The sequence below is a fragment of the Schistocerca nitens genome, chromosome 1, assembly GCF_023898315.1.
Source record: "Schistocerca nitens isolate TAMUIC-IGC-003100 chromosome 1, iqSchNite1.1, whole genome shotgun sequence".
Taxonomy (NCBI): domain Eukaryota; kingdom Metazoa; phylum Arthropoda; class Insecta; order Orthoptera; family Acrididae; genus Schistocerca; species Schistocerca nitens.
In genome coordinates, this window is record NC_064614.1 from 806,063,211 (window position 1) to 806,090,786 (window position 27,576).

General features: G+C 44.3%; 1 protein-coding gene across 6 annotated transcripts in view; it reads right to left on the reverse strand.

The window, feature by feature from the left end:
- The window catches only part of LOC126262529 (josephin-1), a 40,083-nt gene that overhangs the window by 11,781 nt on the left and 726 nt on the right, over nucleotides 1–27,576 (reverse strand). For 3 of the 6 annotated variants that reach the window (XM_049959205.1, XM_049959214.1, XM_049959239.1), the window contains exons 2-3: nucleotides 2,572–2,679; nucleotides 597–814 (exon numbers count right to left, since the gene is read on the reverse strand). In XM_049959205.1, coding sequence (XP_049815162.1) covers nucleotides 597–814; nucleotides 2,572–2,679 — 326 coding nt within the window. Of the gene's footprint in view, nucleotides 1–596; nucleotides 815–2,571; nucleotides 2,680–13,749; nucleotides 13,815–16,632; nucleotides 16,654–27,576 lie in introns of those variants that run through there. The other 3 variants (XM_049959223.1, XM_049959231.1, XM_049959248.1) reach the window with 2 other exon arrangements.

Sequence of the window (27,576 nt, forward strand, 5' to 3'; positions counted from 1 at the left end):
AGGACTGCTCACTATCACCTTGCTGTGTCTGGAACCATTGCATTTGGGCTCTAGACCAGTATGCTTGCGCCATCAGTGTAAACAAATCCCACCCCTTTAAGAGGAATGCTACTAATGTCATGACATTTTCGTTTTTGAAGTCATTTTCATGCTCCACACAATCAAAGGTGGTGTTAGCAGGACAACACACGTCAGCACAATAATATTTGTTGTCTCGTTCTCCAAGGACTTTATTTGTGAAGAATCTTTTCTGACAGCCAAACTGTGAAAAGCAATACTGTAAAAAATGTGTCAGTGTTCTACAGTAGCCAATTTTCTCAAAAGTCTCTCTCTTGAAAAAGTGAAGGTTGGAAATGCAGCAAAACCTAGTTGTCAAAAATCTAATGGAAATGTCAGAAAGTGAAGTATTTAGTTATAAGAAGGTCATCATAGTTTCTGAACACATACATACTAATGGCAAACAGTTTAGTAGTAAACTACCACTAATCTAGAGAAGAAAAGGAAAAAAAGAGTTATCCTCATAAAAAAAATGACTAACTATTGTACATTTCATTCTATTAATTGTAATTAATCATTATTCAGTTTAAATTACTTACTTCCTCTTGTCAAACCAGATTGCTTCACAGCCTTTCTTTTGAAGTGCTGCCATTATTACATTTATGTCATAATTCCCAAGTCCAAGGAATGACTTGTGAGGATTTATCCAGTCATTAGGAGACAAAGAGTAACAAATAGTGTCTAATTCAGCTTTGCTGAATGCATTGCATTCTTGGAAGAGATTGTTGAGGGCGTGTAAAGCACACATTTCTTTAACCTGGAATAAGGAATCATCTTTTCACAACAATAAGTTTAATATATTAGATGCATGCTATTTCTAAAAACTATACTAATTTAATGAAAAGGATAGTTGTTACTCACCATATAGCGGAGAGGCAGAGTCACAGATACACACAACAAAAAGGACTGTCTGAAAGTGAGCTTTCTGCCAACAAGGCCTTTTTTCGAAATTAGACAAAGGAGACACACACACACACACACACACACACACACACACACACACACACACACACACAGATATGGGAGGTCAATAGGTACCGTTTCAGATATATCTATGTTTAGTTTGAAAAAGTATGAAGTGGGGAGTGACTCACTTGCTTGTGAATACAGTTTCATTTAATAATATCTCTGGATCAACAAGGGGTTGTCATCTACTGTAAGCATATTCGCAAGATAAAATATGGCAGAAACAAGATTTTTTTTTCCTTTTTTAATTTGAAAATCCATGTATGTGTACCATTATATCAAGTAAAATAATCCTCAAATATTTTAAATACAATTCATTCATGAGATCCATCCTACAGTTTCTTTGCTGCAAGTGTGTTTTAGTAGCATAAGTGCAACTTCTCTTATTATTCACTAAATTTTGTTTATTACAATCTTGGGTTTTGTTCATTATAAAATAACATTCACTGCTGTCAGTCACATTTTGTCTTTATTTTCTGCATGAAATATTTTGGGAAATAATTCATATTATCAAGTGTGATTCTCATATATTATGAGATTTCTCAGGTGTGATGTTTGCGATGTGTGGGCTGCTGCATTATTATGTAACTATAGCATTTTTTCTTGTCATCTTAAGTAGAAATTTACATACTTCACAGTATACATTAAAACCAGAAACAGAGGTAAGCAAATGATCACAAAGGGCAAATGTTGGTAGATACATCAACTGTACGATGATACTAGCAACATACGAATAGTTTGTAAGTCAGTGGTGACGTTGCTGGGGCTGGAGTGGTGAATTTTGCACTTTCACTGCCAAGTTCAATATTCCTGTAAAACTGACAGAATCTTGGAAAGGCGTTTCCTGTAGGAATGTGTCTTATGATTTTTCCTGTGCTTTTATGTCATCTGTGTGAGCTCTGAATTTGTTGATTTTGCACTTATGACATTGGTGGGGATTTGCTTACTCCCTTCCTCTCTGCCTTGCTGAACAACATCAAACCTTGTGGAAAGAAGTACAGAAGTTTTTCGGTTTATTCAAGTAAGGTTTGATCTATACGTGTTTCATTGTGAAAGCATGAGTACTCTGAAATCTGATGTTTTTAATGTGTTTTCTAATAGTCTGTCGTTCCAGCAGTATGGTGTCAGACTCGTCAGAATGTTGACAATATTTTTTGTGTGGTACATAGTTCTGGTTTCAGCTAGCATGACACTGGGCATCACAGTAACACATTAAATGTGATGCCCACTCACCTTCTACAAGCAATACATTTTCACCCTGGTGGTTGGATCAACAATTGGTATCGCATCTTTGAAACCTCTATGAACAGATTCTTAAATACATGAGTTCCTAGACCTGGATTTTGACTTGTGATAAATCCTTCAATTAATGTATCTCAACTGAATGTGCACCACCTAGTTTTGCATATGAGTGAAACAAAGCCTATATGATAGGTCAGCTAGGTTTTCAAACGTCAATGAATCCTATCAGTAGTGCAATTGGAGGACAGGCTGCAGCCCATAATGGAACTACTGCATTAGCTGAAGGAGATTTCATGAAACACCTACCTGTTTCTCATGGTAAATACCACCATTCATAGCCACACCAATACGATTGTCTGTAGGATTCCAGCAGCTTTCAAAATCTAGTGTCTTCAAGCATAATACAGATTGCATCTGAAAAAATTATATCATCATGAGCATACACCAAGATTCTGTCCTGATATGTAACAGAACTAAATGATGCACTAATTTAAAAAGAAGAATGACAGTATTAGTAATTAATACCAACAGATTTAAGTAACTATTATAATGAACAGCATATTTAAATACACAAGTCCCCACAATTCATTGGTTGTGAAATGCCATTGAATGAACAATGAATACATTCTCCATCTACATAAATGAAAAGTTTAAATGGAACCAACAAGATGATTATCAAATATGAAAGAGAACTGTATTTTCTTTGTCTTTGTGCACCTGTTTGCACCAGGGGAAATGTGTCTTGCAGAAATTATTAACACACTCTCAGACATTAAAAATATATCCAATGCAAAGATGTGTGTCAATATTTCTAAAAGTTATGTAACTAAATATGTATTACTACTGAAGGGAATATGATCTTTTTACAAAAATAATACTGAAATCTTCTTACAAAGCAAAACTTATTATTATTAATCTTCATTATTATTATTTTCTTTTGTCAAGGTTGAAAATGCAGATTTTCTGTGTATAAATTAGTATGATAGTTTGGAAAAGTTTGGCAATAAACATAAGTAATGTTCATGCTATAGTAATGGAAATGCTAGGATAGAAATAATGAACAAAATTGAGTAGAGGTATACAATCAAGTGCAGATGAATGTGGTTGGGGATCTCTCTCTCTTTCTCTCTCTCTCTCTCTCTCTCTCTCTCTCTCTCTCTCTCTCTCTCTCTTTCAAAACAAATTTTAATTTACTATGAATACTCATATTTTACTGTGATTAATAATTAAAAACAGAAATATATTATTTTTATTGAAACTGATTCAATATTTGTTAACATTTCAATTTGCTTATAAATAAAGAATGCAAATAAATACACGGTGGGCATAAAGTCCGGGAACATTTTCAATTATTTATTGCACATGAACCGAACATTGTACAGATATCATACATATGTCATTTTGAAGAGAAACCCTGAGGGTCCACCCCCCCCCCCAACACACACACACACACACACACACACACACACACACACACACACACACACACACACACACATATATATATACCGCCACAGCGTAGTTTGTTAACTTGCCGATAGTCAGCGCTAGTCGCAAACATGGAGAGTTCAGGTGCAGAGTGAGCTTTCTGTGTTTTGAAGTTTGACAAAAACAAATGTGCTACAGCTGTTCAATGGATGTTTAGAACCAAGTACGGTCTATAAACTTTCAGAGTTTCTCTTCAAAATGCAGTATGTATGACATCTGTACAATGTTTAGTTTTTGTGCAATAAATAATTGAAATTGTTTCCGGGCTTTATGTACACCCTGTATAGAAGAAGCTGAACCTGTCAAAAATTGAATAAACAATCTCACAATTACAAGTCTACAATGCAGCTATGAATGGCCCTGTTAAAACACTCTGAATATTTTATACTTAAAACATACTTCGGAATCTTCAAAGCTGATTTATTAGAGTATTTTTGCACAGTGCATCATACTACTTTAGGACACTGATGTCTGGGCATTGCCTTTCAATTCCTATAAGTATAAACAAAATTGGTTTTAATGAGAATCAATGAAACTGAGCAGGATGCATCCCAATATCCAATCAAGACATTCAGGTTTTGTTCCTGTTAAATACTCATAAAATAAAAATCCAGACTGATTAGTTTATGAGGACAAATATCAATGGCTGCTCGTCAGTCAGCAATGTGAGAAGGCAACTGTATGTTACCCTCTAGACTAAATATATTATGAAGTAACCAAAGGCTGAATTAGTATTAAACAACAATATTGATGTATGGAATACTTTTGGTACAAAGTATTTCAAATACAAGCTTCTGAAAAGTCCAGAACAGAATGTCCCTACTACCACGTGATCAGCATGTAAGTGACTTGTGTTGTCACAGGCTTCGATATTTACCACCACTATGGCCAAAATTTAGCACTTAACTTGCATCATGAAACTCTCTGGGACCTTGGAGTCCAGTGTACCAAGGGTAGTGTAATCACAGTCCTTGCTGACATGTGTGAGACTCTGGGACAACAATATTCTGGACTCAGAGAAAAATATTAGCCATCCAAGAATCAAAAAACTCGTGCCTAGATCATGGGCACATGGTATGGTTGGTTTGTGAGATTGAAGGGACCAGACTGTGATGGTCATCGGTCCCTTTTTCCAGAAATGCAAACACACACACACACACACACACACACACACACACACACACAATAAAAACGACAACAGACGACACAGGACAAGAAAGACTCAGACAGAGATCAGACAAAACGAATTAAAATCACACAGAGTGTGACAGCGGTTGGCCGACCATAGAGACAAAAAAGCAAAAGCCAACCACCAAGAAACACACTAAAACTCAGTCTAAAATCATAGGCCAAAGGCCAGACTCAAAACAAAAAAACATAACAAACACTCAGATTAAGTGATAAAAAACCCCTGCCCGAATAAAACGCAAAACTAAGCCTGCCATGGCAGTGTCATTTGTTAAAAGGGCAGGGAGCGTGTCAGGCAGCGCAAACGTCTGCCTGCGCACAGCTAAAAAGGGACACTCCAATAAAATGTGGACCACAGATAAAACGGACCCGCAGAGGCATAGAGGTGGGTCCTCACGGCGCAATAAGTGGCCATGCATCATCCGTGTGTGCCCAATGCGCAGCCGGCAGAGGACAACAGACTACTTGCGAGACAACCGCAAGGAGGAGCGCCACACACCAGTAGCCTCCTTGATGGCCCGAAGTTTGTTTGGTGAAGGCAGGGTGCGCCATTCAGTGTCCCAAAGCTCAAAAACTTTGCGGCGTAAGACAGCTCGCAAATCAGTCTCCGGGAGGCCAAGGTCCAGAGATGGTTTACTGGTGGCCTGTTTGGCCAGGCGGTCAACAAGTTCATTGCCTGTTATCCCAACATGGCCAGGGTCCACACAAACATCACAGAGGGGCCGCAACGGGCAAGAGTATGGAGGAACTCCTGGATAGCCATCACCAGACGAGAGCGAGGGAAACACTGGTCGATAGCTTGTAAACCGCTACAGATAACGAAGGACTCACCTGAGCTGGAGCGGATATACTCTAGGGCACGAAAGATGGCGATCAGCTCGACAGTGAAAACGCTGCAGCCAGCCGGCAATGAATGTTGTTTGCAATGGTCCCCTAGAGTGGAGCATAACCGACACGACCAGCAACCATCGAACCGTCAGAGCCCTGATACGTGGCAAGGATGGAAAGAAAGCGACGGCAGAAGGCCTTCGGAGGGACTGAGTCCTTTGGGCCCTGTGCCAATTCGAGCCGAAGGCAAGCGCAGGGCACACATCACAGGGGTGTACGCAGAGGGGCCCGGAAAGTAGGTGGAAGAGGGAAAACCCCAAGAGAAGCTCTCTGACGCGGACCGCGATCGTACAACCTGACCGGGGCCGACGTTCTGGGAGATGGACGACCTACTGAGGGAACAGGAGATGATAATTAGGATGTCCGGGCAAGCTACAAACATGTGTAGCATAAGCGGCCAGTAAACGTTGGCGCCGTAACCGCAGTGGAGGGACACCTGCCTCCACAAGTATGCTGTCCACAAGGCTAGTCTGGAAAGCTCCAGTGGCAAGTCAGATCCCGCTGTGAAGGATTGGGTCCAGCACCCGCAACGCAGATGGGGATGCTGAACCATAAGCCAGGCTCCTATAATCCAGACGAGACTGGATTAATGCCTAGTAGAGCCGTAAGAGGGTAGATCGGTCAGTGCCGCAGCTGGTATGGCTCAAGCATCGCAGAGCATTAAGATGCCGCCAACACATCTGTTTAAGCTGCCGAATATGTGGGAGCCAAGTCAATCGGGCATCAAAAACACCCCGTGTTGCTGCCGAATGACCCTCCTCTCCTAAGAACACTCATTTAACATGCTGCTACTGTGCAACCACAACCGGAAGTTGCGCAATCCTTATCAGCAAGTTTGATTTTCCAGCAACACGAGCTAAGTAATATATAGGAACGCGCTCAGCCAGCGAAAAACTCTAAGTCCAACAACAAGAGTAAAGTTCGCTGGCAAGATAAAGCCACGGCTCAGGGTGAACTGTTCATCGCCGGCAGAAATGCATAACGCAGGCCTTGGCAGCCGAAAACTGGAAGCCATGCACTACAGCCCAAGACTGCGCCTTGCTGATAGCGCCCTGCAGCTGACGTTCAGCTGCTGCAATGCCAGTTGAGCTATAGTTGAGGCAGAAGTCGTCAGCATACAAGGAAGCTGAGACAGACGTTCCCACCACTGCAGTGAGCCCATTAATTGCAATTAAAAACAGTCAGACACTTAAGACAGATCCCTGTGGTACTCCATTCTCCTGAACTCTGGGGAACTATGGGAGGCTGTGACTTGCATGCGGAAGTTACGACACAACAGAAAATTTCGTATGAAAATCGGCAGCGAACCCTGAAGACCCCAACCATGAAGTGGAGAGAGGATGTGATGGTGCCATGTCATATCGTACGCCTTCCACATGTCAAAAAAGACAGCGATGAGGTGCTGACGGCGGGCAAAGGCCGTACGGATGGCTGAATCCAGGATCACCAGATTGTCGGCGGCAGAGTGGCCTTTACGGAACCCACCCTGAGAAGGAGCCAGAAGGCCCCGAGACTCGAGTACCGAACTCAATCGCTGGCTCAACATGCGTTCGAGCAACTTGCAAGAAACGTTGGTGAGGCTAATGGGGCGGTAGCTGTCCACCTCCAATGGGGTCTTGCCAGGTTTCAAAACGGGGATAACAATGCTTTCCCGCCGTTGCGACGGAAACTCACCCTCGAACCAGATACAGTTGTAAAGGTCGAGGAGGCGTCGCTGGCAGTCCACTGTAAGGTGTTTCAGCATCTGACAGTGGATGTGATCTGGCCCAGGAGCTGTATCAGGGCAAGCAGCTAGGGCACTGTGGAATTCCCACTCACTGAATGGAACATTGTAGTATTCAGGATGGCGGGTGTGAAATGAAAGGCTCCGACGTTCCAACCGCTCTTTAATGGAGCGGAAGGCCTGTTGGTAATTCAAAAAAGTGTAACTCAGAGCAAAATGCTCTGCCAAGCAGTTTGCAATTACATCAGAGTCAGTACAAACTGCTCCATGCAGTGAGAGCACAGGGACGCTGACACGGGTCCGATATCCATAGAGGCGCCTAATCTTGGCCCAAACCTGCGATGGAGAGATATGGAAGCCAATGGTGGAGGCATACCGTTCCCAGCATGCCTGCTTGTGTTGGCGAATGATGTGGCGGGCCCGCACATGGAGCCGTTTAAAGGCGATGAGGTTTTCTAATGAGGGATGTCGCTTGTGACGCTGGAGTGCCCGCCTGCAATCTTTGATCGCCTCGGCGATCGCAGGCGGCCACCAAGGCACAGACATGCGCCGAAGGGACCCAGAAGAATGGGGAATGGCACATTCTGTGGCAGTAATGATGCCAGTGGTGACGGAGTGAACCACCCATCAATGCCGGCATTAGAAAGAGGCTCAAATGAGACAACGGAGGAGAACAAGACCCAGTCAGCCTTATTCATAGCCCATCTGCAGGTGCACCCAGAAGAGTTACGCTGGGGCAGTGACAGAAAGATCGGAAAGTGGTCACTACCGCACAAGTCATCGTGCACCCTCCATTGGACAGACGGTAAGAGGCTAAGGCTGCAGATCGAAAGGTCGATTGCTGAGTACATGCCATGCGCCACACTGAAATGTGTGAAGGCACCATCATTTAAAAGGGAAAGGTCGAGCTGTGCCACTACATGCTCAATGATGGCTCCTCGGCCTGTTGCCACTGATCCACCCCACAGAGGGTTATGGGCAATGAAGTCGCCCAGTAACAGAAAAGAGGGCAGCAATTGGGCTATCAGCGCAGTCAGGACATGCTGTGGGACATCACAATCAGGTGGAAGGTACAGACTGCAGACAGTAACAGCCTGTGGCGTCCATACCCGAACAGCGACAGCCTCTAAAGGTGTTTGTAGAGGAACAGACTCGCTGTGAAGGGAGTGAAGGATGTAGATGCAGACACCATTCATAAACTGCCTGGTTCCTATAATAACCCTGATAGCCACGGAGGGCAGGGGTTCGCATTGCTGGAAACCAAGTTTCTTGAAGAGCAATGCAGAGGAAAGGGTGAAGGCTGAGAAGTTGTCTGAGGTCAGCAAGATGGTGGAAGGAACCGCTGCAGTTCCACTGGAGGATGATATTGTCTATGGCTGAGAAAGGCGTGAAGGGACTGGGGAGGCAGATTACGCCACTGGGTCACCTGCTGCCACTGACTGAGCAGCTGTGCAAGTGTTATCCATTGTGTCTGAGGGACTGGTGAGATCCAGGTCCTCAGCGGACGTCAGGATCTCCACCTCATCCTCAGACGTAGAGCTCGAAGGTTGCGGTGGGGTGGGTGCCACCGCAAATTCCTTGGCCTTGGAGGTCTTCCTCTTGGACTTCTCTCACTGCGTCTTGGGTTTCATCGGCTGGGAGGGCTTTACCGATTCAGTCTCTTGGACGGAGGAGGATCGCGAAGCCCTATGACCAGCTGCTTGTGGGCACTTATGCCACTGTCGGGCGTCATCCTTCCCGAATGGGGAAACCTGGGAATGGAGGGAGCCAAGGGACCCCTTGCGAGCAAGAGTATCCAAAGATGTTGGATGGTTCTCTGGCTTAGAAGCGGGGACGGACTTCCCCAATTGGTGGTGGTGGTGGTGGTGGGGGGGGGGGGGGTGTTGCTCCCGAGGTAGGTGGCGCAGGAGCAACAGGGGGGATAGTGCCCCTCGTGGGCAAGGGGGCATGTGGAGTTGTACGGCTCCGTGATTTGGCTGGAATATGCTGAACTGATGGGGCTAACACGGTTGTCGTTGCAACGGCATAGGAGGAAGTCATTCGCACAGGATGTAGTCGTTCATATTTCCTCTTAGCCTCAGTATAGGTCAGTCAGTCCAGGGTCTTATATTCCATGATTTTGCGCTCTTTCTGTAAGATCCTGCAGTCTGGCGAGCAAGGTGAATGATGCTCTCCGCAGTTGACACAGATGGGAGGCGGGGCACATGGAGTATTGGGATGTGATGGGCGTCCGCAATCTCGACAAGTGAGGCTGGAAGTACAGTGGGAAGACATATGGCCGAACTTCCAGCACTTAAAGCACCGCATCGGGGGAGGGATATAGGGCTTGACGTCACAACGGTAGACCATCACCTTGACCTTCTCCGGTACTTTATCACCCTCGAAGGCCAAGATGAAGGCACCGGTAGCAATCTGATTATCCTTTGGACCCCGATGAACGCGCTGGACGAAATGTACACCTCGGCGCTCTAAGTTGGCACGCAGCTCGTCATCAGACTGCAAAAGAAGGTCCCTACGGTAAATAATACCCTGGACTATATTTAAACTCTTATGGGGCGTGATCGTAACGGCAACATTCCACAACTTGTCACAAGCAAGTAACTGTTGTGACTGGGCAGAGGATGCCGTTTTTATCAGTACTGACCCAGAGCGCATTTTGGACAAGCCCTCCACCTCCCCAAACTTGTCCTCTAAATGCTCTACGAAAAACTGAGGCTTTGTGGACATGAAAGACTCCCAATCAGCTCCCGTACAAACTAGGAACCGGGGCGAATAACTGTTACTGCCATCCTGAGACTTACGCTCCTCCCACGGTGTGGCCAGGGAGGGGAACGTTTTCGGATCATACTTCTGTGCGTTAAATTGAGCGCGAGAACGCTTTGAGACTGCTGGTGGCTGGCCACCAGCGAGAGATGATGTACCACGCTTCATTGTGGGTCATCTGCCCTGATGCCACCAACTCCGACCAAGGGCCCTCCCCACGGGCGCCACCCAGCCTCAGCAAGAGCCACCTGGCAGGATGGCCATTGCTGGGAGTCCAGATACCCCGGGAGGATAGGCATCTACTCCTTGGCATACGTGGGGAGTTAACGGTGCAGGCATCAGCAGAGGGATCCCTGTGTTGTCAGGGGGCTACAACCAACAGGGTACAATGGCGGCCCCACCACAACAGACTGGCTGCCGTGCTGGATATTTGGTGACATGTAGTCCATGGTCGTCGTCAGTGCAGAAAGCGACACTGCACATGGCATGTGGAAAATGCACGCAGGAACGTATCCATGCCCAAGAGGTGGAGAGCGGGCAGGACTGCAATGCAACCAAGAATAAGCTGGCAAAAGGTCTCAACGCAAGATGGACACAATGCACCAAGTAAGACGCCCTTCCCCAATCGGCTCGCTCTTTGGAAGAATTTTGAGATATGGAGATCAAACCCGACAGGGGACCATCACATAAGGGCCAAAACTTTTGAGACTTCTTTTAGTCACCTCTTACGACAGGCAGGAATACCGCAGGCCTATTCTTACCCCTGAACCCGCAGGGGGGTGGGCACATGGTATGCCAACGCTTTTATACACACAGACTGCCTAAATAGACTAAGGGCTTACTTAAAAAAAAGAAAAAAACCTACTTTACATTTATGGCTGACAAATTGCGCAACTGTGGGATTCTAAGACTGATTAGTGGACTCAGAAAAAGGAGCTGAATAAGATCAAATGGGAATAGAGCAGGGGGTAAATTCAGGTTTAAGCTGTAGTGTCAACAAGTAAGGAGATACTGTATCATAACTTTTCCCAGCACTCATAAAGGAAGTTTTCAGATCCTGAAAGTGGTAAAACAAAGAAGAAATTACTGTTAATGAAATATATCTGAGTTTTGCTGATGACATTGTACTGTCCACACTAGTGCTCATAAACTTCAACAACTAAGAACTTTAGTAGAGCATGTCTGAAAGTAGGAATAAAAAGCAATTATAACACAATTAAAATATTGTGCTGTCAACACATCAATAAATATGAGGGGTGTTCAATAACTGATGCAACTCACTTCTTTTTCTTGGTCAATTTCAGTTGAAAAAAATGAGGAGTTTGTTAGGGCATATCTTGGAATATGTCCGCTTCAGACCATGTAGTTTCACGATAATAATTGATGGCCATAAAAGTAGCCTTCAAAATGGTGTCTGCAATGGAGATGTGTTCCACACCAAGAGCTGTCATTGAGTTTCTTTAGGTGGAAAACCAGAGTATCGCAGATTTTCATAGGTGCTTGCAGAATGTCTACTGAGACTGGGCAGTAAACAAAAGCACAGTGAGTCATTGGGCGAAGCATCTGCATCATTGCAACACGGTCACGCAAACCTGTCCTACCTACCACGTGCTGGCTGGCCAAACACAGCTGTGACTCCTGCAATGCTGGAACATATGGACACACTCGTCTGAGGTGACTGACAGATTACAAACGTCTCTTTATTCAGTGGGACGTCTCTGTTGGAGTGCAGACACACTCATCAACCGAGTGGGCTCCTCGTCTTCTGACTTCCATCGGCTTGGCCCAATGAAGGATACACTCCATGAGAAGCAGTACATGTATTATGGGCAGGTTACTGATGAAGCAAGATGTTGCCTCCAATGTCTACCAGTAGAGTAGTACCATGTGGCCTCGAAAAATAGGGTTTTGTAGCCAAAAGGATAGGGAATAACATGGAGTATTGGAATCCTGAATAAAACCAACCTGCTTTCAGGGTAAAAATTTGTTGCATTACTTATTGAATACTCCTTATAACAATAGTAGAAACTACAAACAAAGTCACAGTACTCGTTGATGAGTTTTTTTGTACATAGGACAACTGAAGGCAGCAACTGCATGGACAGAAAAAGAAAAATAGAAGAGTAAAAATGGCATGAAATGCTACTGGCATACTCAACAGTTATTTCCAAATCAAGGTTCAGAAGAGCTTTAAATAGAAAGTTTACAGTCAGTGTGTTTATAAATTTTGTCTTGCATTAATGAGACATGGACTTTTCACAGAAAAATCATTCAAAAACAGAGGAGTGGTTGGCAAACATGGGAAATATGTATGTTGGAAATTACTATGAGAGACAGGAAAACAGACTTTTACCTCTGTATTCTACAAATCACTTAAGTTTGTGGCATAGGGTACTTCCTAATGTGGCTTGTATTAAGGTTTCTTCCCCATTTCATTCACATATTAAGCGCAGGAAGAATTATTACTTAAGTGCCTTTGTGCACACTGTAATTGGCATGATCTTACCTTTGCGGCCTGTATGGGAGCAACATGCACAGTAGTTGTAATATATTCCTAGATTCATCAATTAATATTGTTTCTTGAAACCCTGTAAAAAGGTGTTCAAAGGATTGTTAGCACCTATTTTCAAGTGTCTTCAGTTCAGGTTTTCAGCACCACAGTAAATCTCTCCTGTAGATCAAGTAAATACATAATCATTTGTGCAATTCTTCTCTGTACATGCCTCAATACCCCTTTTCGTTCTCTATGATGAGGATTCCCTACACTTGAGTAATATTCTAGGGTGGCACGAGTGTTTCACGTGTGTCTCCTTTGTGGACTACTACATTTTTCTCAGTATCTTACCAGTAAAGCAAAATCTACCACCTACTTTACCTAACCTATGTTGTCTTTCCATTTCAAAACACTACATATTGTTACAGCAATATATTTGTTTGTGACTCACTGATATTGTAATCCAAGGATACTACATTCCTGCATGTCGTGAGTTCAAAATTTTACATTTCTGAACATTTATGGCAAGTTGCCAATCTTTGCACTATGGAAAATGGAATTAATTAACTGACTAACATACTACTAACTAATCGCGTCTGTGAAAAGATCTATGCGCGAAGCACATAACTATATCTCAGCAAAATATTTTTCTGTGGTCCCACAAAAAATCTAAAACTACGTAAAATTGCTAAGTGAGTCTAACCCTTCAATCCAGTCACTCATTGACTAGTCTGACGTGGCAGTTTTTAACTTCACATTTAACAAATCATTCATGCAGGAGAATAGTACAAACATACTATCGTTTGACCATCATACAGACTCTAGTAACGGGGGCCTTAGTAATAGCCACCCCTGGTATAGAAAACAACTGAAATAGTTGAAAGAAAATAAGTCACCAGGTCTCAATGGAATCCCAATTTGTTTTACAAAGAGTACTTACAATATTGGCCCCTTACTCAGCCTGCATTTGTCGTGATCTCTCACCCAGCGCAAAGTCCCAAGCAACTGGAAAAAAGTGCAAGTGACTCCTGTACATAAAAGTAAAAGAATGGACCCACAAAATTACAGACTAATATCCTTAACATCAGTCTACTGCAGAATTCTTGAACTTGTTCTCTGCTCAAACATAATAAATTTACTCGAGATAGAAAAGCTTCTGTCAATGGTACAACATGGTTTTAGAAAGCATAGTTTCTGCGAAGCCTAGATTGCCCTATTGTCACACGATATCACGCAAACTACTGGAAATTTCCATATCCCTGGATTTTTGAAAAGCATTTGGTATATGCCCCACTGTAGACTTTTGCCGAAGGTACAAGTATATGGAATACGTTCCCAGGTATATGAGTGACTGAAAGACGTCTTAAGTAAAAGAACCCAGTATGTTGTCCATGATGGTGAGTGTTCATCAGAGAGTGTATGTCTGGATCTGATGGGTGCCTAACAGTGACGTCATCGGCACCCTTACACTTATGAAAACAAACGAATGTGGAGATGAACTAAACGTGTTGTACAGGTACATGCATGCTCTCAAAATGACCACACAGTCACTCTGTATCACATGCACTCCCATATGCACTAAAACCTATTAGGAGGGAAGAGAGCTAATCAATAAATCAAAGCACAGAGAAAACAAAACACAGAAGAACTAAAAGAAAAGCACAGGGAAATGTGACTGGCTGATTACTTACAAAAAACTAGGGTGAGCCAGCCACCCTTTGACACATTAATAACATCTCCCTAAATCTTGTTAAAAATGTTGGACAAATCACAAAACTTTAAAACCCTAACTACATTTGTTTGACCATTACATAAAATAGGTGGCAGATCCACTGGCAAATCCGCCACAGTCCGCTGGTCGATAAATAAAATGCATTCCAATAATATGTGGCACACCGTGATCTGCCCGCCACAAGTACAACACAATGGAGGGTCCTCTCGCCAGAGTAAGAATCCATGTGTCATAGGGCTGTGGCCTATGCGAAAATGAGTAAGAAGGACCTCGTCTTGATGTGGCTGGAAGGAAGTACTCCATGGCCGAGTTGTGGGCTTGATGACTTGGAGCTTGTTATCGGTCATTGCCAGTCACTCGCCTTCCCATCAAGACATGACTTTGTACCTCAACAGCAATCCGATAGCATGAGGGGGATAGCACACCGAAATAGCAGAGGATCATGACACATCTCCTTGGCTGCTTGATTTGCCCTTTCATTTCTCACAATTCTAATGTGCCCAGGGGGTACAAACGTTGGAGAGAGTGAAGGGTACTCACAGAATCTTAGCAGACGAGAAGTCTAACACCGGGAGAACAACTCATCTGCTCCAGTGCTAGCAAGATCGCATATAATTCTGCGTCGAAGACTGTAAATTCTGGAAGCAATCTGACCTTGACGAAACAATCTGGGAAAATGACAGAGCAACCAAGAGTGTTCCCCTAATTAGACCCCATCTGTAAAAACAGCTACTTGGTCATGGTACTCAGATAAAATATCAGAGAATATCACATTAAAAATGGAAGCACACAATCTAAAATCACTCTGCACCTCTCGAGTAACCTCTCCGAAGACATCACGATTGGCGAATGATTCCAATCCAGGTAGCAAAGCGTTCTCACATCTGATGATAGCTAGTGTGAACCATCCACTTCCAGTATTCCCTGTGCCAGCTTCCAAACTGAAATTCACTCGATATCCTCGGAAAAATATGGGTCCATTCAATATAACAGTTAGTGCGGTTCCATTTGTACCAAGTTTATTTTCGAGGCTTATTATGTGTTTGTAGACAGGCATGCAGTGGCGGCGTTGACAATACATACGTCGACAAGGCATAGTGCTTCAGTGCTGTTGCAGATGGAGCTCACAGCGGAATGATTCCGCTGGCCTGCACTGCCCGCTTATATAGCAAGCGAACGACCTTGGTTACGTAAGCGCTCCGATAAGGGACTTAGACTCTGCAGGCACCAGCAGGCGAGCATTATCCCGGACGCGCATACTGTGTGTTCTAGGTATGCGCATACGCTGGTGCGCCAGCCTGGCGCCGAGCCAAGCGGGTTGCGTAACCAGCAGGCTAAGCGACGAGCGGGCAGTGCGGCACTATGCTTTGTTAATTTTTTCAATCTGTTGCATCCTTGAGCCCCCGGTTCAAGATGTACCCCTGGATCTGGGGCCATATTGGCTCCACACAGAGTGACTCCAGCACACGCTTATCATGGATCCCAAACAGCATCGTGGCTCGTGGATGGTTGGAAAACAGGTGTTCGAGAGGTGGACAAGCAACAGTACAGTGTGCGGGTGAAGTTGGAGTTGCAAGGAACTTACATGCCTGATGCACCATGAGGAGTTGGCGCCGAATGGTAAGTGGCGGCTCCCCCACCTCAGCACAGATGCTGATGCTAGGTATGGGACTGGTTCCGATAAGCACCCGTGGCCAGCCAAATCCTCTCATGATGGACAGCGTCAATGATCCACAAGTAATAGGGCCTCGTTGGCCCACACACCGTGCAACCATAGTCCAGCCGCGAACGCACAAAAGCCCAATAAAACTGAAGGGGATGCACCCTGTCCACTCCCCAAGACCTGTGGCTAAGGCACTTGATGATGTTCAGTGCCTGTAGGGTTCTGGATTTTCAGTTCTCTCAGGTGTAGTAACCATGGCAATTGGGAGGCCCAGAAACCACGCTATGTTCCTAAAATGTATGATGGTGTCCCCCATACTCAAGGCAGGCAAATTAAAAAGACAACGACAACGATTAAAATGAAAACACACACACACACACACACACACACACACACACACACACACACACACACACACACACACACACACTTATCTGCAGAAAACTGGAATCCCAACTTGGCAGCCCACTCTGCTAACCTTCGCACTGTAGGTTGCAACTGACAGCTCACTGTTGCAACACTGGAAGAGGAACAGAAAACATCAAAATCATCTACAAATAAGGAGCACAGTACAGGACTCCTTACCATAGATGTGGTACTGTTGATGGCTATGGCAGAGAAGGTAACACTTAAAACACTGCCCTGAGGAACACCATTCTCCTTGTCAAATCGATCAGACAGTGTGTCACCAACTCAGGTCCTAAAAATCTGCTGACACAGGAAAGACCACATGAAGATGGGGAGATGGCTATGAAAGCCCCATTGATGCAGTTGTGCGAGAATACAATCTCCTTGTAGTATTGTATGCCTTACTTGTATTGAAGATTAAGCCAATACAGTGTTGCTCACAGAGGAAAGCCTGCTGAATAGCTGCCACTAGGAGGGTCAGATTGTCGACAATGGATTGAAATCTTCGGAGTCCATACTGAGAGTGGCTAAGGATTTGTCTGGTCTCTAACACCCAGACCTAACCACGGTTAACCAATCACTCCAGGATCTTCCCTACACAGCTCGTTAAGGAGACACTGGGATATGTGCAGTCCTTTCCTGGTTTGAGGAGAGGGTTAAGAATTGCCTCCCTCCACGAGTTGGGGAAGTTGCCTGTATGCCATATTAGATTAAAACATTCGAGGAGGATTTCCTTCGATACTGCTGACAAATGTTGAAGCATGCAGTACCGGATTTGGATGTGACTGGGTGCAGTGTCACAAATCTCAGTCAGTGCCAATTCGAGCTCCCACATGGAGAAAGGGGAGTTGTAGGCTTCAGAACTGTTGGACCTGAAGTCCAACTTTTTCCCCTCTACAGTCGCACGATAGTGACGAAACACCGGATCCTGGCTTACATTGGCAGTAGTTTGTGCAAAATGTTCATCCAGTGCCTGAGCAATGTCTCTGGGTGGTGTTTGGAGGCACTACTGCTATCGGTAAACGGCTGCGTTTACCGGAAATCCTCTGGATGGCTTCCCATACTTTTCTAGAAGAAGTGGGGCGATTGATAAGAGTCCAGAAATACTTGCCATGACCTTTTCTTACTCTCCCAAATGACACATCGAGCCTTGGCCCTAGCGACTCTAAAGGCTCTACAGTTGTCTGCAGTCAGTTGGCATTTAAAATGTCTAAGATCTGCACGCCTTTCCCGGATTGCAGAAAGGCACTCATCTGTCCACTCAGGTACTCATAACCTCCTAAGATGATCTGAGGACTGTGAGATGGAGATGTCAGCAGCACGATGGATCACTAGTGTGATGTTGTCCACCCATCCTTGGATGCTGTCACAGTGTTCGAACACTGACCCAGTAGCAGTACAGAAATGTGTGCGAGTACCCGTGTTGAGGATGCACAGCTCGTGTGACCTCAATAGGCCCTCCAAAACCCGACACCGAGGGCAAGTATTGGTCGAGACCCACAGGACATGATGAGCATTGAAGTCTCCCAGGAGAAGGAATGGTCGCAGGAGTTGTGCAATAAGATTCGTGAGAGCCTCGGAGTGTAGTGCATCGTGTGGAGGTAAATACAGTGAGCAAATAGTGATCCTCCGACACACATGAACTTGAACTGCAACTGCTTGCAGGTCAGTAGCCAAGGGGAGGGCAGAGGAGTGTTAGTGACAAACACTGTGGCACCTCTCTTGGCCCTTTTGGTCATCCTTTCGGTATAGCGTATATCCCTGTAGCTCAGGGACATCTTTAAAATGTGTTTCTTGTAAACAAAAGCACAAGGGATGTGCCTGTGCTAGGAGTTTCAGTTCCTCCACATGAACCCTGAAACCATTCATGTTCCACTGTAGCATGGAAGCCATGTCATTGGTGTGGATTTAATTTACCCCTATCCTTGGCCCGGGGAGGTGAAGAACTTTAAGAGCAATGGTGAGTGGAGGGGCTGCCTGGATCCAAGGCATCTAACTCCATGATATTCTCATCAGTCAGATGGGAAAGAATGATGTTTGATGGCGCTTGGGACAGTTTTTGACCCGAACATTGTGAGCCTTCCCCTGCACCCTGTACCTTTGAGGATAAGGGGAAAGAGGGAACTGAGAGACACACTGCTTTTCTTGTACCTTCTGGATTCTTGCTGCAGAACTGTTGTTGGTCTTTCTTGGTGCAGCTGCCTGGATTACTTTGTTCTTACTCTTTTTCCCTTGATATGTACACGTGAAAGTACAAGTGCTTGTGGTGGATACAAGCACACTAGGCGTTGTCTGTGTAGAAGCATCCGCCTTGAGAATAGGTCTCTGTGCCATGGAAGAATATGAGGTGGCAAAGACAGGGGGTTTCATGGCCTTATATTCTTTTTTGGCTTCGGCATAGGTGATCCGCGAAAACAGGGCAGAGTCAGCTCCAGACTGGGTGGTTCCCAAAGCAATTGATGCAGATTGCCAGAGACAGGCAGTCGGTCTCAGCTTCATGAGCAGCTTTTCCACAGTTCCCACACATCAGTTCCAGTTCCAGTTCCAGTTCCAGTTCTCTCAGGTGTAGTAACCATGGCAATTGGGAGGCCCAGAAACCACACTATGTTTCTAAAATGTATGATGGTGTCCCTCATATTCAAGGCCGGCAAATTAAAAAGACAACGACAACGATTAAAATGAAAACACACACACACACACACACACACACACACACACACATCTGCAGAAAACTGGAATCCCAACTTGGCAGCCTACTCCGCTAACCTTCGCACTGTAGGTTGCAACTGACAGCTCACTGTTGCAACAACTCATTGGTTGCAACAACTCATGGTTGTATGGCAGAAACGCTGGCATTTATAGCACTGCATAGGATTAGAAATGTAAGGCCGAACATTAAGTCGAACGAACCCCGCCATAAAATGTTCAGGTAGTGTCGGAGAATTGAATGTGACAATGAAAGTGGCAGTCTTTTCAATTGCTCCATTATTCCTGCATGTTCATTGCTTCACATCGACTATTTCCTGGGGTGCCTGTTCTTGCTTCAGTTCTGCTAAGTCCATGTCCACGATATCTCGGGATGTGACAATGCTCTCACTGGAGTTGAGAGAGGTGTGCATCTCAATAATGATATCATAGTAATCCAGTTTCTGCAATTTGTTAAGAAGATCTACCTGCTTTGACCTGTTAGTTTCGACCAACATTAAGCCATTACACAATCGTTTTACAGATTTTAATGTTCCAGCAAGATCTTATTGATATAAAAGGGGGACATTTTTTCAAATGTCCCCTCCTTCCTCTTGATCACTACAAACACATTGTTATTCATGACTCCATGAGCCCTATTACTGCAGTCCAAATTATTCTTCCTATCAGGACGACTAGCCTCTCTCATTCTTTCGGATGAATGGGTGTGAATACTCTCAGGAGGTACACCCTTCCCGCTGGGAGGAGAAGATGATGATTTCGAGAGTTCCACCTCGGCCCCACGAGCAGCTAGGGAAATAAGAGTCTACTCAGACAGAGCCCCATAACCCTGAGTAAGCCCTATACAATTGAGGTGCAGCAGGTTCCTCAGAGGTTGCCTGCTAATGACTGTTCCACCTCAACAGCCATGCATCCCATCAGCACACAGCACACCTTGAGACTGAGGTTTTTTTTATAGAGGTTTATCCCGTCCTCACAATCCAGGTGGTCAAGCCAAGATCCCTGTTCCCTGAGACACACAATGTTCCACTGCCGCACAACACAGTGGTTGCTGAAGCATGCCCAGAGTTTACGGTGGCAGGGGATCGGCGGTGCTTACCAGTCCCCAGCTCAGGAACCCCAGGGTCACCAAGCCCGTACCCAGCAAATCAATGCTGTGCCCCTGAGGATATGTTCATCAGAGACAAGAGTATCTTCAGGAGTGCCTAGGGAAGTGTGATAGGACCAGTCTTATTCTCTGTATGCATAAATTATCTCATCAACAGGGTGGACAGCAATCTGCGATTGTTTGATGATGATGCTGTGGTGTACAGGAAGGTGTGAAAGTTGAGTGACTTTAGGAGGGTACAAGAAAAGTAGATAAAATTTGTAGTTGGTGTGGCGAATGGCAGCTAGCTCTAAAAGTGAAAATGCACGTTACTGCACATAAGTAGGAAAAACAAACCTATGTTCAAATACAGCATTAGAAATGTGCTGCTTGACAGTCACGATGATTAACTATCTAAGCATAATGTTGCGGAACAATATGAAATGGAATGAGCATGTGAGGATTGTGGTAGAGAAGGAGAATGGTCAGCTTCAGTTTACTGGAAAAATTTTAGGGAAGTGTGGTTCGTCTTTACAGGTGATCACATATAGAACACTAGTGCGACCTGTTCTTGAGTACTGCCCGAGTGTTTGGGATCCACATCAGGTAAGACTGAAGGAAGACATGAAAGCAATTCAGAGGCAGGCTGCTAGATTTGTTACTGGTAGGTTCAAACAACTTGCAAGTACTATGGGAATGCTTTGGGAACTCAAATGGAAATCCTTGAGGGAAGGCAATTCCATTTCAAGGATCACTATTGAGAAAATGTAGAGAACTAGTATCTGAAGCTGATTGCAGAATGATTCTAGTGCTGCCAACATATACAGACCACAAAGATAAAAGAAATTAGAGCTTGTATGGACGACTACAGTCAGTCATTTTTCCCTCACTCCATTTGCAGGAAAGGAAATGACTAGAAATGGTACAGGGTACCCTTTGTCATTCTCCATACAGTGCCTTGCGAAGTACGTATGTAGAAACAGATGTAAATTAATTAACTAATAACTAACTTATCAAGATCTGATTGAATACCTGAGCAGCCTTTTTCAGATTGTACATCATTATAGATAACTGCTTCATTTGTGAATAGTATCAGGTTACTACTAACACTGCCTGCCGAGTCATTAAGACACCACATGAAGAGCAATAATCCCAACACACTTCTCCAGGTCAAGCCTGTAATTGCTACTACATCTGTCAGATAACAACTAGCTGTGTCATCAATAACAGGAAATTCTCAATCCAATCACAAAGTTTGTTGTTTCATTAATATGCATTGGTGTGGGGCTGAATCAAGAGCTTTTCAGAATTTTAAGAAATACTGCCTCCATCTGACAGCCTTGATCCATCACTTTTAGGATATTATATGAGGAAAGCAAGAGATTGGTTTCACATGGCTGAAACTTGGTGGTTGGCACGGAGGTGGTCACTCTGTTCGAGACATCTCATTACATCTGACCACAGAGTATGTTATATGAGTCTACAACAGATTTCCACCAAACACATTGTACATTACTTCTTCCACACGTCTTGTAGATAGGAGGTGACATGTGCTTCCTTTCAACTACTGAGCCAAGTTCTTTGTTCAAGATCTCTGAAGTATATTCTCATTAGAAGAGTAGCTAACTCAGATGAAAATTCTGTATAGAATATAATAGGGATTCAATGGGTCCTGGGAGTTTGTTCAGTTTTAGTGATTTCAGCTCTTCCTTAATGCCACTGACATTAACTAATATCTATATCATTCATCCTTGCAATAGTACAAGAACTGGACAGTACTCCGGGAGTTTCCTTTGTAAAGGAACATTTGAAAACTGTGTGCAGATTTTCTGCTTTTTCTTTGTTACAGTCAATTCCAGCTCATGTATTTTCTACGAGTGTCAGGACACTAACTTTGCTGCCATTGATAACCTTTACACATCACCAGAATCTCTTACTGAGCGAGGTAGTGCAGTGGTTAGCAATCCGGATTCACATTCGGGAGGACGAAGGTTCAATCTTGCGTCCAGCAATCCTGATTTAGGTTTTCTGTGATTTCCCTAAATCGCTTCAGGCAAATGCCGGTGTGGTTCCTTTGAAAGGGCACGGCCGATTTCCTTCCCTAATCCTATGAGACCGATGACCTTGCAGTTTGGTCTCCTCCACAGATCTCCTCCTCCCCCCCCCCCCCCCCCCACGCCACAAATATCTTTGGGTTTTATGAAAGATGTTTTGATAAGATACTGCTACAGTTGGCACTGAAAGCTTCATGCAGTGCCCTTTTGACAGCCAAATACATTTTCCTTAACATCTCTCTATCTACAATCCTATGTTTTGTTTTACATCTCTTGTACACAATTCAATGTGTCTTTATGCCTTTTTTTATCCATCCAATGGTAGATCAATTATTCTTCTGAATAATAAAGCATCTACATTTTTCCATTCTTCATTGAGATATAACACAGTTACTTGTTTTAGTTTCCCTTTGTAGGCTGGTTATCACTGTTGCTACAGCTGTTCCGAGGTAAATGATACCGCTTCTTCTGAACTACTGGTTCTAAGTAGTTTGAGAGAAAACATTAAGAAGTGCTCCGCAAGAGGTCTTGTCACACTTACCTCTTACAAAACTGTAATTTAACAGTTCTGATAACAACATAGTTGAATGACATAATGGATTATAAATAAAATGAAATGGAAGTGGGTGGAAAGTATGGTAGATACACTAAGGAATTTCTTTGCTAGGTTTCAAGAAATAAGTAAAGAGCAAGAACACAACCTAAGAGCAGATGGGTAGATGACAGGAAGCATGAGTAAGCAACATTAACATGTATAAGTGAAATATCTGACAAACCTGATATTGCCCAGGTATTAATTTTACCAGTTTTCTATTAGAACAAGAAATGAACTGTGTTTGTAATGTAATACCCAAAAAATTTCATTTCCATGTATTCAAGAAAACATCATTCAAATTGTAAAATAGTTGTACAAAGAAATATAAATAATGTACAAATGTATAACTACAGCCGCTTTGCATGTCTACAATTCAATTTTGTAAACGTCTCTATGGCAGTGCCTTTTCATACCTTTAAACAAAGCTATTGTTTTCCCCTGCAGCTGTTTGTACTTCCCAGTTGAAAGCTGTCAAAAACGCCGACAGGCATCAGGGATTTCCTTAAGCTGAACTGACTGTACGTGTGTCTTAGTAGTACAGAATACATGTATTAAAACTTCCAAGTGTGATGTGACAGTTTTTCACACATCTAATAGTTTATGAGGTCTTATCTCCTGAACTACGATAGGTACGTTGTTTGGTTGGTTTGGGGTATAAAGGGCCCAAACTACAGGGTCATCAGTCCCTTTTTCCTGACACAAGCAAGGCTCAAGGTACAAAAACACCCAACACCACACCAAAAAAGAAAACGAATGGAATGAACAAAAATGGGGAAAACATACACTACAAGGAAAAGTAGGAGAAGGTATTAAAACCATAGAGCAGATGGTCTGGGCTGGCTGATCACAATAATAAAAGAGGACGAGCCAGCCACTCTGCAACACATTAAAATATCCACCCCAAAAAGACAAGGTGAGATGAACACAAGTAGGGAAAAGATGACCACCAAGACAAACAAATGCAAAGAAAGTGCAACAGAGTTAAAATGGAGAGAGGTTGATGACTTCGGAAAGAAGACTAAATGCCCACCCTTAGATGGTATGTGAAAAAAAACCATATTCAAACTGAATCTGCACTTGAGGCATTGTCAACCAACACTGAAGGTAGGGTGCAGGGAAGGTTAAAAGTCCGCCGCAGAGCGTCTAAAAGTGGGCAATCCAGTACGAAGTGGACGACAGTCATATGTGAGCCACAGTGACACTGAGGTGGGTCCTCATGAAGCAGGAGGTAGCCATGTGTTAGCCACGTATGGCCAGTGTGGAGACGGCAGAGAACCACAGAGTCCCTGCGAGAGGCCTGCATGGAAGTCTTCCACACATTCGTAGTCTCCTTAAGGGCACGCAGTTTGTTGTCTGTACTGAGATTATGCCATTCCGTCTCCCAAAGCTGAAAAACCTTGTAGCATAATAATTATCGCAGGTCAGTTACAGGGATGCCGATCTCCAGAAGAGGTTTCCATGTAGCCTGTTTGGCCAGCCTGTCGGCAAGTTCATTTCCTGGGATTCCGATGTGGCCTGGGTCCACACAAACACCACAGAACAACTGGACCATTCCTGGGCATAGATTGACTCCTGGATGGTTGCTGCCAAAGGATGGCGGGGGTAGCACTGGTTGGTAGCTTGTAGGCTGCTCAAGGAGTCAGTACAGAGGAGAAACGACTCACCAGGGCATGAGCGGATGCACTCAAGAGCACGAGAAATGGCCACCAGCTCTGCAGTGAAAACACTGCAGCCATCTGGCAAGGAGTGCTGTTCAATATGTCCTCCATGAACATACATGAAGCCAACGTGACCATCAGCCATCGAGCCATCAGTGTAAACCACTTCATGGTCCCGGTACATGTCAAGAAGTGACAGCGGGCAGCCGCGGGGTTAACTGAGTCCTTAGGACCATGTGAAAGGTCCAGGCGAAGCTTCGGCCCAGGTGTACACCATGGCTGTGTACGTGTATGGATCTCAAGTATAGGTGGTAAAGGGAAGGACTCCAGTCTGGAGAGAAGGGATTGCACACCAACCACAATCGTGAGCCCTGACCTGAGCCGCCGATGCAGGAGTTGAACTGCTGCAGGTGGGAAAAGGAGACAGTAATTCGCATGCTCAGGAGAACTACGAATGTGTGCAATGTAACTGGCGAGCAGTTGTGCATGTCAGATCTGCAGTGGAGGGACTCCGGCCTCCACCAGGACACTGGTCACCGGACTTGTTCTAAAAGCTCCCGTGGCTAGGCGAACGTGACAGTGGTGTACTGGGTCGAGGAAACACAATGCTGAGGGCGCCGCAGAATCGTAAACCAGACTCCAATAATCAAGGTGGGAATGAACAAGGGCTCTGTACAGCGGCAGCAGCGTACATCGATCTGCACCCCAGTTGGTGTTGCTCACGCAGCAGAGAGCATTGCAGTGCTGCCAGCACTCTCATGTAAGCTGATGAAGGTGAGGTAGCCAAGTCAATCGGGCATCGAAAACCAGTCCTAATAATCAAAACGTCCCCACTACAGTGAGTGGATTGTCATTAAGATAAAGTACAGGTTCCAGATGAACAGTACGACGCCAACAGAAGTGCACGACACATGACTTTGTGGCTGAAAACTGGAATATGTGGGCTCGAGCTCATGATTGTGCCTTGTGAATGGCTCCCTGTAGGCGCAGTTCGGCAGCACCAGTACTGGAGGAGCAATACGAAATGCAGAAGTCACCTGCATACAGAGCAGGGGAGATCAACGGCCCTACAGCTGCTACTAGGCCGTAGATGGGCACTAAAAATAGAGATACACTCAATACGGAACCCTACAGAATGCCATTCTCCTGAATAAGGGGGGGGGGGGGGTACTATGGGAGGAACCAACTTGGACACGGAAAGTACGGAGCAACAGGAAGTTTCGGATAAAAATTGGGAGCGGGCCCCACAGACCCCACTCATACAATGTGGCAAGGATATGATGTCGCCGGTTCATGTCGTATGCAAAGCAAAAGACAGCAACCAGATGTTGGCATCTGGAAAAGGCTGTTCAGATGGCAGACTTGAGGGACACAAGATTATCAGTGGTAGAGCGGCCTTGGCAGATGCCGCCCTGACATGGAGCTACAAAGACAAGACTAGATTACTTACACTCTGCACACACACACACACATCTAAGCAGTCATTCTACATGTGCTTCCATCACAAATCAAACAGGTGGGAACTCTTAACAGATGCTTCTGTTTGAAGAACCCTTCGCCACACACTTCACAGTGATTTGCAGATTATGAAATTATATGTAGAGTTAGTGTGACTAATTTAAATTTTATGAAGTCATTTCATTTCTGAGGAGTAGTAGACAAGATATACCCGAGTAGAAATAATGCAGGGAAGTATTGTTTGTACCTGGACTATCGTTTGGATTGGAAGATGTGGTTAATTATGAAACAAAAAGTTGAGGATGGGGCACACAACAATTACTTAGGCCTACAGCAGGCACTTCACCATGGGTTCTCAGCATAATTGGATAAGTTAGTAGTTGTTCTGAGAATGGGCAGAAAAAATGGTTCAAATGGCTCTGAGCACTATGGGACTCAACTGCTGTGGTCATCAGTCCCCTAGAACTTAGAACTACTTAAACCTAACTAACGTAAGGACAGCACACAACACCCAGCCATCACGAGGCAGAGAAAATCCCTGACCCCGCCGGGAATCGAACCCGGGAACCCGGGCGTGGGAAGCGAGAACGCTACCGCACGACCACGAGATGCGGGCAGAATGGGCAGATACTACAGCAAGATTGAAGCACATTATGTACCTGTCAGGCAACTGCAATGTCAAATACTATACTAACATAGCATCCATACTAAAAACATGGTATTTACAAACTAAATACACGTATAAAAATAGTTGAAGAACTCCAGGAAAGGAGGAAACGATGTTATTGCCGGACTGTACATTTGGCTCATTATTCGCATACAGCACTTTGCAGTCTGATAACAAACCTGTGCCACAGAAAATGTTTCCATGGAATCCTATAGTTCAGTTGTTTACATAAGCATGATGAGTTTTTTTATGATTATCATATTTGAATCACCTCACATAAATGACACTTGTGAATTCTACAAAACCTAGACGTGACTGTTCTTAAATACATAATTCAGTGGATCTTTTGACAGTCAGCTTCATCAGTTGTTAAACTTGCACCGGTACCTATAATAATGTGGTTATATAGAAATTCTTGCAGTTTGTTAACATATTTGACTGTGTTTAAGGTACACTACTGCTCGCTTCAGTTCCATTGTTATACTAATGGACATCTCGTGAATTCAGTACAAAAGAAAAATAAAAAAAATAAAAAAACACAGAAATGTTAATTTTGTTTGTGATTAGGACTAGGCCTAATTTATTCTGACAGGGATACAGTAGAACTTGCAATTAATGTACATTCCCGTCATGAAAGACTGATTTCGTTACTTTAGTGATATGGACTGCGATCTCGGAATATAATGACAAGATATGTCGTGTTACCAGTCCTTCCAAGTAATAGCGTGCATAAATAAAC